The sequence below is a fragment of the Tamandua tetradactyla genome, chromosome 17 (genome assembly GCF_023851605.1).
Source record: "Tamandua tetradactyla isolate mTamTet1 chromosome 17, mTamTet1.pri, whole genome shotgun sequence".
NCBI classification, from domain to species: Eukaryota; Metazoa; Chordata; class Mammalia; order Pilosa; family Myrmecophagidae; genus Tamandua; species Tamandua tetradactyla.
The window spans coordinates 6414862-6427307 of record NC_135343.1 but is presented as its reverse complement, the minus strand read 5'-3'; the positions used below and the strand labels follow the sequence as shown (position 1 = coordinate 6427307).

The following is a 12446-nucleotide window of genomic DNA, read 5'->3' as shown; positions in this document are numbered from 1 at the left end:
GGCCATCCGTATTTCTTCTTCTGGTAGGTGTCTGTTTAAGTCTTTTTCCCATTTTGTAATTGGGTTGGCTGTCTTTTTGTTGTTGAGTTGAATAATCTCTTTATAAATTCTGGATACTAGACCTTTATCTGATATGTCGTTTCCAAATATTGTCTCCCATTGTGTAGGCTGTCTTTCTACTTTCTTGATGAAGTTCTCTGATGCACAAAAGTGTTTAATTTTGAGGAGCTCCCATTTATTTATTTCCTTCTTCAGTGTTCTTGCTTTAGGTTTAAGGTCCATAAAACCACCTCCAGTTGTAAGATCCATAAGATATCTCCCAACATTTTCCTCTAACTGTTTTATGGTCTTAGACCTAATGTTTAGATCTTTGATCCATTTTGAGTTAACTTTTGTATAGGGTGTGAGAGATGGGTCTTCTTTCATTCTTTTGCATATGGATATCCAGTTCTCTAGGCACCATTTATTGAAGAGACTGTTCTGTCCCAGGTGAGTTGGCTTGACTCCCTTATCAAAGATCAAATGTCCATAGATGAGAGGGTCTATATCTGAGCACTCTATTCGATTCCATTGGTCGATATATCTATCTTTATGCCAATACCATGCTGTTTTGACCACTGTGGCTTCATAATATGCCTTAAAGTCAGGCAGCGTGAGACCTCCAGCTTCGTTTTTTTTCCTCAAGATGTTTTTAGCAATTCGGGGTACCCTGCCCTTCCAGATAAATTTGCTTATTGGTTTTTCTATTTCTGAAAAATAAGTTGTTGGGATTTTGATTGGTATTGCATTGAATCTGTAAATCAATTTAGGTAGGATTGACATCTTAACTATATTTAGTCTTCCAATCCATGAACACGGTATGCCCTTCCATCTATTTAGGTCTTCTGTGATTTCTTTTAACAGTTTTTTGTAGTTTTCTTTATATAGGTTTTTTGTCTCTTTGGTTAAATTTATTCCTAGGTATTTTATTCTTTTAGTTGCGATTGTAAATGGGATTCGTTTCTTGATTTCCGCCTCAGCTTGTTCATTACTAGTGTATAGAAAAGCTACAGATTTTTGAATGTTGATCTTGTAGCCTGCTACTTTGCTGTACTCATTTATTAGCTCTAGTAATTTTGTTGTGGATTTTTCTGGGTTTTCTACATATAGTATCATATCGTCTGCAAACAGTGATAGTTTTACTTCTTCCTTTCCAATTTTGATGCCTTGTATTTCTTTTTCTTGCCTAATTGCTCTGGCTAGAACTTCCAACACAATGTTGAATAATAGAGGTGATAGTGGACATCCTTGTCTTGTTCCTGATCTTAGGGGGAAAGTTTTCAATTTTTCCCCATTGAGGATGATATTAGCTGTGGGTTTTTCATATATTCCCTCTATCATTTTAAGGAAGTTCCCTTGTATTCCTATCTTTTGAAGTGTTTTCAGCAGGAAAGGATGTTGAATCTTGTCAAATGCCTTCTCTGCATCAATTGAGATGATCATGTGATTTTTCTGCTTTGATTTGTTGATATGGTGTATTACATTAATTGATTTTCTTATGTTGAACCATCCTTGCATACCTGGGATGAATCCTACTTGGTCATGATGTATAATTCTTTTAATGTGTTGTTGGATACGATTTGCTAGAATTTTATTGAGGATTTTTGCATCTGTATTCATTAGAGAGATTGGTCTGTAGTTTTCTTTTTTTGAAATATCTTTGCCTGGTTTTGGTATGAGGGTGATGTTGGCTTCATAGAATGAATTAGGTAGTTTTCTCAACTGATTTTTAATACAAGTGATTCTCTAGCCAGAGTGTGAGAAAATAATGGATATGAATCTCAGTGCTAAAACCTGTTTCTAGGGAATTTCCTTATGCTGAAAAAACTTTTCTATAAATATTCTTGCCAGTTTATCTCTTAATTTTGATTACCTGTACAGAAGTTTAAGTCATTATTTCCTTTTGTGATTTCTTTTCATTTCTCTAATCTTAGACATTTACGTACACGAATGCTTTTCTGTTTTCTCTAACTTTTCAAAAGAAAATGTAACAAATCTATCTGGTATTTAGTTGGTTGTATGAAATGAGGTGTAAAATTATAGATTTTGGTTTCCAGAATGCCTAACCATTTTCCCCAGCCATTACAGAATGGCCTCTCCCTCCCCCTTTGACTCTGCTGCCTCCTCTAGCCTACATCAAGTTCATATAGGTAACAGGGCCTCTGACTGGGCCAAAACCTGTCATGTTCTCCCTTCTCCTCCCTGATTTTTCAAAACCTCTCTGTTACAAATTCAAGCCCTGAGAGAGCTCCTGATGCCTTTTGCAATCCTGCTTTAGAGAATAATAAAGAATTTACCAATTTTAATTTCTTCCTACAGACAGTTAGGATATACATTATGGCTTTTTTATAAATATGAAAGAATCAAGTTTATCACTTTATAATAATGTGAGTAGAAGATAGCTGAGTCACAGATTTTAAAGCTGAAGGGACCTTCGGGATCATCTGTCTCTAGCTCAGTCCCTGTGAGGAAATCAGTAACAGTCCTACTGAAAATGAACACTGGCCCAATCCATGGCATCACAGAGGTCCATCCCTGGCAACCTTCTTCCCTGGAGCTTGTACCTTTCCCACTGAGGGGAAAGTCCTTGAAGACACCTACTTTTAAAAGACACCAGATTCATTAAAATTAAAACTATGGTCCAGGAATTCTATTCTTTACCAATTTTTTGCTTTGTTTTGTATGCTATATGGTGGGGGTTACATTTCATTCTTTTTTCATGCGAATATCCCCTTACTGCAGCATCATATGTTGAATTTTTTGTTTGGTTAGTGTTCTAGTTTGCTGGCTGCCGGAATGCAACACACCAGAGACGGATTGGCTTTTAATAAAAGGGGATTTATTTTGTTGGTTCTTCAGAGGAAAGGCAGCTAACTTTCCACTGAGGTTCTTTCTTATGTGGAAGGCACAGGATGGTTTCTGCCGGTCTTCTCTCCAGGCCCCTGGGTTCCAACAACTTTCCCCGGGGTGACTTCTTTCTGCATCTCCAAAGGCCTGGGCTGAGCTGCTAGTGCTGAGATGAGGAATGTCGAGCTGCTTAGGCTGTGCTACATTGCACTCTCTCATTTAAGCACCAGCCAATTAAGTCAAACGTCACTCATTGCAGCAGACACGCCTCCTAGCTGACTGAAGATGTAATTGGCAACAGATGAGGTTCACGTACCGTTGGCTTACGTCCGCAGCAACAAGACTAGGTATGCTCACCTGGCCAAGTTGACAAATGAATCTAACTAACACAGTTGGGTTTTTTTATTTGTTTGTTTGTTGGGAAGTGCATGGGCTGGGAATCAAACCTGGGTCTCCCGCATGGCAGGCAAGAATTCTACCACTGAACTACCATCACACCCCCTGCCCCAATCTTTTTTTTTAAGTACAGGAGGAAATATCCTCACCAGGTCTTTATCTGCACATGTAGCTTCCCCAAACACAGTAGAAACTGAAGTGGTTCTTGAAGCCACTAAACCAGTTCATTCTGAACCCAAAGAAGGCACTTCAACACCATCCTGGGCTTTTTTGCTAAAGTGCTTCAAATAAAGACTGCCCCCAGTCAGTGAAAAAACGTTAACATTTTTTGTTTGGGAAAATGAGTTGGGGAAATCCTCACTCTTAGAACCAACACAACCTACGCCACCAAGCCCCAATGACCAGTTGCGCGTGAGCTGACTGGCTGTTAAGAAGCAGGCATTGCAGCATGAAGAGCTTTTCTTGCATGGTAACCTGGGCTTTCTGGAACAGCTCCTTAACCAAAGGGGTTTCCGCACTGGCAGGTGTCTTAGGCCCTGCATTGTGGAATACCCTTTGCTCTTGAGAAATCTGGACAATCTGGCTGGCTGGAGGTGCATTCCTGTGGGTTGTGGGTCCTTTCTCTCCCCACAGCCCAGGGCACCAGGAGTCAGCTTTCTATTCTACTCCCTCCCCAAGCCTGGCCCAATAGCAACTAAGATGGCTTAGGTTAAAGTGTACTGTTACAGGGATCAAACTACCAGGAAATATATTTTTCCTTTCATAAATAACCTCCTTTAGAATTACAATGTAAGAAGATAATCACAAGTTCTTGTTAGTTGTTTAGCTATCTGTTTAGCAAATCAGCAGCAGCAATCACATCTGTAATGGTTTAGATCAAAATTCAGGAAAGACTCTCATGACTCATTCTTTCCTTATACTGTAAAAACCTGAATGTTCTGAGCAGAGTTAAGAACAGGTATGGTACATAATTCTATTCCTTTCCAAGTTTATGTTTTGGGAACAAGAGTGAAGTAAACACCTGAACTACTATGGTCAGTGGCAGCATGGCAGAGTGAGAAGGCTCTTGGTGCCTAATGGTGCAGGTCCAAATTGTGCTGTGTAGCCCGAGGTAAGTGGTTAAACCTTTTTGAGCTTCAACTTGCAAGCTATAAAGTGGAGATATGGTAAGAATTTGATGAGTTAATATATTTAAATCACTTTCAACAGTGTATGGTACATATAATTCCTTACTAGATGTTAGCTGTTGATTATTAAAAGTCCAAAACCCATCAACCAAAATATGTGGGGAGAAGGACTTCCTAAAAAAGCATTTTTATTCTGTACAGCTGAACCTCAAAATGATTTATTATTACAATTCATAAAAAATACTTTAACTTAAGAACATGAACAATTGTTGTTCTTTCAGTGACAAAAATAAACACTCTTTCTTAACTTTAAAAAAAGGCATATTGTTATTCTTGGTAGTCAATGGCACAAGAGTTGTCATTAGGAAGAAAAAAACCTTGACAGTTCTAACTTAACTTCTACACTTGGAGGGAAGTCATTTCATTTAAAAGCGCAAATACATACAAAGGCAGGAGAATAAATGCCTTTTCTATAAACCATCCCTCCTTCAAATACTGCAGATGTCTTTCAAGATTCTACATAATATAAAAGTTTTAAAGTTTATTTATAAAACGTGAATACTTTATATTTATTTTATGTAAAACTTCATGCTTTAAACTCTGCAAACATTTTTTCTTAAGTTTTAGACAAGTAAAAGCTTGCGGTGTCTCCTGACTGTCATCGACATGGCCACTAAGAATTTTCCCTGAACACCAGAGCAAGCATGCGTGCACACACACACACACACATTATACACACAAAACAAGGAACATGGGAACCAACCTTGGAGTTGGTTGTGAACCTGGCCTGCTAGTACTGGACCAACAAGCACCATTTTCTTCTTCTGAGGGCTGGAAAAGGCATCACTAAGCCATTTTGGTGACGCCTTCCCTCACCTCAGGCTGGAGGCATGGCCCAGGGCATGGATGCCATGGGATCAAACTTTCAGGGAAGATGTCAAAAGACTGACTGAAGAAGGAGCAAATGGAAATGCCAGAGCTGCTTGGAATAATCCATTCCTGGCCAGAAAACGTCTGCCATAGCAGGCTGCCATGACAAGAAATTTGTCTGCACCCCTATGATGAAAGTAGGTGTGAAATGACACTTCTGAGAGCCTTTCAGTGATGGAGGAGACCTCTGATGATGAAGACAGAAAATTACTACCAAATGAGGACTAAAATCTGGGGGGGGGCTGTCCAGGCCCATAAAATAGCACGCCCCTCTGAGAAGTGATTTGCTAACAGCATACAAACTCTGCAGTCTCTACCCACCTCATGACCAAGGACACAGTCGCCCACCAAGGCTGATATCAGGTGGTCATGGCATGGACCCTGGCCATCCAGAGCTGTCATGCCCTCCTCCCACTTACTGTTGCGCTAAATGGCCTGAGGCCCTCCCAGGCCAAAAGGTGGACTGGGGCTCTTACTCGTCCTCAGCCAAAACTGCACAGAAGTGTAGGAGATAGGATTAACATAAGACCTGCGGAACTACTTGGGAGTAGATGGCATTAGGGTGGTGGTGGCAGTAAGCTGCTTTATGTTATCTGATTTATGTAAGACAGTTTAGGAGGAAGAGAATGTTTGTTTACCCCAAATGATTATTTTAAGTACGAAGGAAGAACACTGAAAGATAAGAACTTTGTTCCCTCAGGAAATGCATGTATGCCTATTGTCATCCTGTGGTATATAACCAGGATCTGGTTAAGAATAAAATTGTCTGAAGTCTGTTTGAAGTAAACTGAAGCTTCATACCCCCTGAGCCCATCTGTGTCTTTCTTTCTCTCCTTCTCCCTTTCTTTCTTTCTTTCTCATCATTCCTTAATATCCTTCTAGCTCCGTTCATACAGGAAGCAACACAGAAGCACAGGCTCCCTTCTACCCCCTCACCTTGCCTCTCCTTCTCCTTCTCTACCCAAAGTGGTATAAGGAAGATTAATTACTGTAATGAAAGGGTCAACCGCTGCTCTGGGAAAGAGTATAGCACACATGACGAATATGTACAATCACAAAAAACTCTCTTCTCACTTCCCCAAGTAATATATATAACCTGTCTGAAGCGCATCAGTAGGAACTACACACTGATCAAGAATTCCGAAAACCGAAATCTCCCCTAGACTCACCTGATATAAGATCTAAAGAGAAAGAATTAAATAAATATGAAGGATCTGTTTCAAGTGCACACTTTGGGCTCACAGTTGGGTCAGTGCGTATCTGTGCTGTACCCTTCAACTTTTATACCTGCAGAGCCAATGGAATCTCATACGGAATATTCTTCATAATCACGGGCTCCTCGGCACCGCTGGAGACTGGAAGTGCAGAGAAAGGTGAACTTTTCAGAAGAGTCTAAGGTGTTTTGAGAGCATGGAAAATTTGGTTAAGGAGAATTATCATGATACTTGGTTGATCAGAGCCCCTCACTCTCCACACTCCCTGGGTGAAGGGCAAGTAAAGGACTCCCCCCACCTCCCCTGCGTTCTACCCTCCACTGCTTTCCCAGCACCCAGCACTGGGTTCAGCATGGTGGGAGCATGGTCAATGTTGGGTAATTAAGTAATTTCACTATCTATGGGGTTAATGACATAAACTATATATTAATTAGTTCAGAACTGAAAATTAAAAATGAGATAGCAAGGCCAATACGGCTCCATGAATCTGTGTATCGTGGACTCCAAGCCCATGATAATTTCGCTTTTTTCTCCTCCTTTCATTTCCTCCTGGAGTATCCACTTTCTAGAATCTTTCACTCTTGTTTCCCTCTGGGTGAATGTAAGACATCAGGGCTAGAATTCCTTTGTTCTGGTACAAGTTCTCAGGATACCTTCTTCCCATTTTCTGAACTATCTGAACAATTCATTAGTTGGTGAGTTAAAGGAAGTTCAGGATGGGGGTGGGGCTTCCTTTCTACAGGACTCCTTTATAAATCCATCCACTTTCCTTTATAAAAGGATACTTTTTCATCTTTATAAATGTTACCTATCACTTTCATTGTAATGGAACAAAAGAAAATTGTGATAAAAAAGAAGTTAAAGTCACCCCACCCTAATCAAGATGGCATAGCACCACACTTCAGGGTCTGCTGCCCCAAAGAAGCTTTGAGCAACCAGCAAGAACTGGCAGAAATATCTTTATAAAAGTTCCAGAAAACTGTTAAAGGATTACAGTAACATGTCAAGCGCTTCATCAAGAAAAAGCTTGATTCTGAGGCTTGCTCTTGTGAAGCTTATTTATGCAGCAGAGAAGCTAAGCCTACCTACAGTTATGTCTAAGAGTTACTTCCAAAGGACCTCTTTTGTTGCTCAGATTTGGCCTCTCTCACTCTAAGCCTAACTCTGCAAGTGAAATCATTGCCCTCCCCACTATGTGGGACACAACATCCAGGGATCAAAGTCTCCCTGGCAATGTGGGACATGACTCCCAGGGATGAGCCTAGCCCTGGCACCATGGGATCAACAATGCCTTCTGACCAAGAGGGGTGAAAGAACTGTAACAAATAAGGTATCAGTGGTTGAGAGAGTTCAAATAGAGTTGAAAAGCTATTCTGGAAGCTACTCTTATGCAAGCTTTATTTAGATATTGCTATTATTCATGATTTATCAAACCCCAATCAAAGCCATTCCTGCCAACCCTAAAGACTAGGGCTTCATCTGAGATTCTACAAAGGTTCCATGCACTATGACTACTTTCCAGAAACCTACAACCTCCAGATGGGTTCCTATGCCAGAGTCCTGAAACCCAGGGCTTCACCTGAGATTCTACAAAGGTTCCATGCACTATGACTACTCTCCAGAAACCTACAATCTCCAGATGGGTTCCTACGCCAGAGTCCTGAAACCCAGGGAGGGTCAGCCTTTCCAGAACATCAACTAGTTTCATCGCCTTAACCCATATTATCGAAAGCCCTTTCCAATATGAAAAACAATTTAATAGGCATAGCCAAAATACCCCTAAAGATTGGGAAAAAGATCAAAGGAGAAGAAGGAGTTATAACAGAGAAGATAGGATTTAACAAATGAGTATGACTGCTAAATCATTATATTGATATTTCTTTTAGTCTCCAGTATCTTGGAGCAGCTAGAAGGTAAAACGTAAACTGTGGAACTGTAACCCATATCAAATTCTAAAATCTGTCCTCTAATTTTGCTGTATATTTTGAAATTTATTGCTTTTTTATATATGAGCTATTTTTCACAATTAAAAAAAAAAGCAGTAGGATCTCTTGGTGCCCTGGCTCGTCCCTCCCCCATCCCTCAACAGTTCAGTGCAGAGCCAGCTCATGTTTCAAGTCTGGATCCCTGGGAGCAGGGTAACCCTTGTGCGTATACCAGGAACTTGGGTGTCTGACCCAATTTGTCTGGTGGTGACCTGAGTGACTCACATCACATAACTTGTCCTGCATGTAAAAGGCATGAGCTCTCCTACAGAATATTGTGGGGGAGCAGTAAAGTGGTCCTGCCTGGGGAAAGGTATTGCTGTCTGGAGGACATACAGTACAATGCCAGAACCACGAGAAAACTGTTTCCTAGGGAACAAGGGACATTTGTAGCCATGTAAATATGGGAATTCCTAGGTGTGCCAGTTTGAAGCTTATGTACCCCAGAAAAACATGTTTTAATCCTGATCCAATCTTGTGGGGCAGCCATTTCTTTTATCCTGACTCAATACTGAAGGGTGGAAACTTTTGTTTAGATTGTCTCTACGGAAATGTGACACACCCAACTGTGAGTGTGCCCTCGATTAGATGACGATGTGACCCCATCTATTCCAGCTGGGTCTTTAATGGAGTTCTTTAAACATGGAGAGCTCAGAGCCAACAAAGAGAGCCAATGGAGATGCTTAAGAGAACAGCTGCTTCAGAGCTGATAGAGACACTGATGTCCAGAAATGCTTAAAAGCCAGCGGACGCTGCTATGTGCCTTCCCATGAAATGCTAAGCAAGCCAGAATCCAGAGTCATGTCCCAGAGAAGCAAAGTGAAGGCCCACAGACACTTAGAGAGAGGCAACCATTGGCATCAGAAGCTGGAAGCTATGAAACCAGGAACATGGACCTGTGAACGCCAGTCATGTGCCTTCTGAGAAGACAGAGGTGTTCTGCACGGCATTGACGTTTCTTGACTAGTGAAGATAACCTTTTGCTGGTGCCTTAATTTGGACATTTTCTTAAGCTTAGAACTGTAAACTCGTAACTTATTAAATTCCATTTCCTAGTATATTGCATTCTAGCAGTTTAACAAACTAATACACTAGGGCCACATCCTCATACCCAAGATAAAGAGGCATGAACAGAAAGGATCTGGAGACCCTTAAACTTTGACCTGGAGCTATTCACTAAACTCACTATAAGGATGAGCCCTGACCTGGACGTATTCTCTAAACTCACTGTACGGATGAGCCCTATAGGAGAGCACTTGCATGGGTCAATCTGCAAAGACTGGAAAAAGTGTTTTCTTTTTCCTCCTTCTCCTCCTCCTCCTCCTCCTCCTTTTTTGTTAGCTCTTGCCATTCAAGGAAAGCTCTGATATAACACTAGCTGAATACAAGCTTAAGGAATTTTAGCAATAATACAAAGTCCAAATTCTAGAATAACACATTAAAATATCAACATCTCCAGGTTTCAACAGATTATAAAACACGCCAAGAAACAAGAAGTGATGGCCCAGGCAAAGGAAAAGACTGAAGCAGTAGAAACCATCAATGACAAGGATCAGACCTGGGGCATTCCCTAAGAAGACTTTAAAAAAATGGTTCTAAATATTTTGAAAGAGCTAAAGGAAAACATGGAAAAGGAAATAAAAGAACTGAGGAAAACAATATGTGAACCCTAACAGAGTATCAACAGAGAGATGTAAATTCTGAAAAGAAGCCAAGCAGACTGACTTGAAGGGCTCAGTAACAGAAATTTAAAATTCCCTAGAGGGGATCAACAGCGACTAGCACTGGCAGAAGAAATAATCAGTGAACTTGGAAATAAGACTACTGAAATCATCCAGTCTGAGGCATGGAAAGAGGAAAGAATGAAGAAAAGTGAACAGAACTCAAGGAACTTGTGGAATACCATCAAGTGTACATACATTGTGGGAGACCCAGAAGGAGAAGGAAGGGACAAAGAGAATATTCAAAGAAACAATGCTGAAAACTTGCCAAAATTCATGAAAGACATGACTATATACATCTTAATCTGCTCAATGAACTTCAAACAGGATAAATACATACAGATTCACACCATATCATGTTAAAATGAAACTATCAAATGCCATAAGAGAGAAGAAACAGTCACATATAAGGGAACCTCAATAAGATTAAGTACTGATTTCTCACCGGAAATCATGGAGGCAAGAAGGCAGTGGAAAACATATTTGAAGCGCTGAAAGCAAAAATTTTCAACCAAGAATTCTATATCCAGTAAAACTGTCTTTCAAAAATGAGGGAGAAAATCAGACTTTTCCCAGAAAAACAAAAGGTGAGGGACTTGATTACCACCAGACTAGTCTATAACATATTCTAAAGGGAGTTCTGCAGGTTGAAAGCAAAGGACACTAGACAATTGTCTGAAGCCACATAAAGAAATAAAGTTTTCCAGTAAAGATAATGACATAGGTAAAAATAAATACCAGCACTATCGTATTTTGACTTCTAACTCTATTTTTCACTTCCTGCAAGACCTAAAAGGCAAATGCACAAAATATAATGATAAATTAATGGCGTGGGGCTCATAATGCATAGATATGTAATTCTGTGACAAAAACTACATAAAAGTGGGGGGGATGGAGGGGTACAGGAACATAGTTTACATATGCTATTGAAGTTAAGTTGGTATTAAAGTCAACAAGATTAGGAAGTTAAATTTAAGACCCATGGTAGACACAAAGACAGTATCAGAGAATATGCAAACTCATAGAGACAGAAAGTAGAGTACAGGTTACCAGGAATGGGGGTGGAGATGGGGAAAGGAGAGTTTAGGGTTTCCATTTGGGGCGAAGGGAAAGTTATAACAACGGATGGCGGTGATGGTATTTCAACACTGTGAATGTAATTAACCCTACTAAATTATGTGCTTGGGAGGGGTTGGAATGGACAAATTTATGTTGTATATGTCTCTACAATTAAAAAAAAGACAAAGATAAACTAAAGAAATGATGACAATTAAATATAACATGATATTGGCTGAGATCTAATAAGATTGGAGAAGAAAAGGCTTAAAAAAGACATTATTGGGTCAGAAGAAAAAAATTAAATATAGAATGTAAGTTTTATAGCAACATTAAATTTCTTGAACTTAATAACTGCACTTACATAAGTGAATATCCTTGTTTGTAAGAAACGCGTATGGAAATATTATATTTTCAAAGACTAAGTGGACTTACTTTTTTTAGTCTTTGTAAGCGCACAAAGAGTGTGCAGTCTGCTCTCAAACGGAAAATAGAATAAGAGATGGACAGATAGATTGACAGATAGGTTGATCAAAAGATGATAAAATAGGAGGATCCAAGATGGCGTCTTAGTAAGGTACATGCGTCTTAGTTCCTCCGACTCCAAATCAACTAATAGGTGAACAGAAACAGTACAAAACAACTCCCGGGGCTACAGCAGGGAATGGACACACAGCGTAACCAAGTCTGGGCTGGCTAGTCTGCCTGCGAAACTCAGCTGCGGTGAGTGAGATCCCCGAGCGGCGGGCGATTTCCCGAGCAGCCGCAGCTGTGGCGGTCCGAGCTAATCCCTCCCTTCTTCCGGGGCTGCCTGAGAGACTCGGAGAGACAAGCTTCCCAGCCAAGGCGGCCGGCGCCACACTTTTGCGGGCGGCTTCGAGTCCGCGACTACGAGTCTCGCATCAGAGGGCTATCCAAAGTCTGGGCTGGCAAGTCTGATTCCGAATCTTGGCTGCGGCGAGACCCCCGAGCGGCCGCAGCGGCGGCGGTCCGAGCTAATCCCTCCCTCCTTCCCGGGCCGGCTGAGAGTATCGGAGAAATAAGTTCCCCAAGCCGAGGCAGGTGGCGCCCTTCTTTTGCGGGCGGCTTCGAGTCTCGGCTTTAAGTCCGCGGCTACGAGTCCCGGATCAG

At 40.9% G+C, this 12446-nt stretch overlaps 1 protein-coding gene across 6 annotated transcripts in view; it reads right to left on the bottom strand.

Annotated features, from left to right (window-relative positions):
- Positions 1 to 12446, bottom strand: part of NPAS2 (neuronal PAS domain protein 2) — a 201325-nt gene that overhangs the window by 165179 nt on the left and 23700 nt on the right. For 2 of the 6 annotated variants that reach the window (XM_077133892.1, XM_077133895.1), the window contains exon 1: positions 6627 to 11286. The exons of 2 other annotated variants lie outside the window; for them this stretch is intronic. In XM_077133892.1, coding sequence (XP_076990007.1) covers positions 6627 to 6649 — 23 coding nt within the window. In that variant the 5' untranslated portion in view covers positions 6650 to 11286. Of the gene's footprint in view, positions 1 to 6626; positions 11289 to 12446 lie in introns of those variants that run through there. 2 more of the 6 variants (XM_077133893.1, XM_077133888.1) reach the window with 2 other exon arrangements.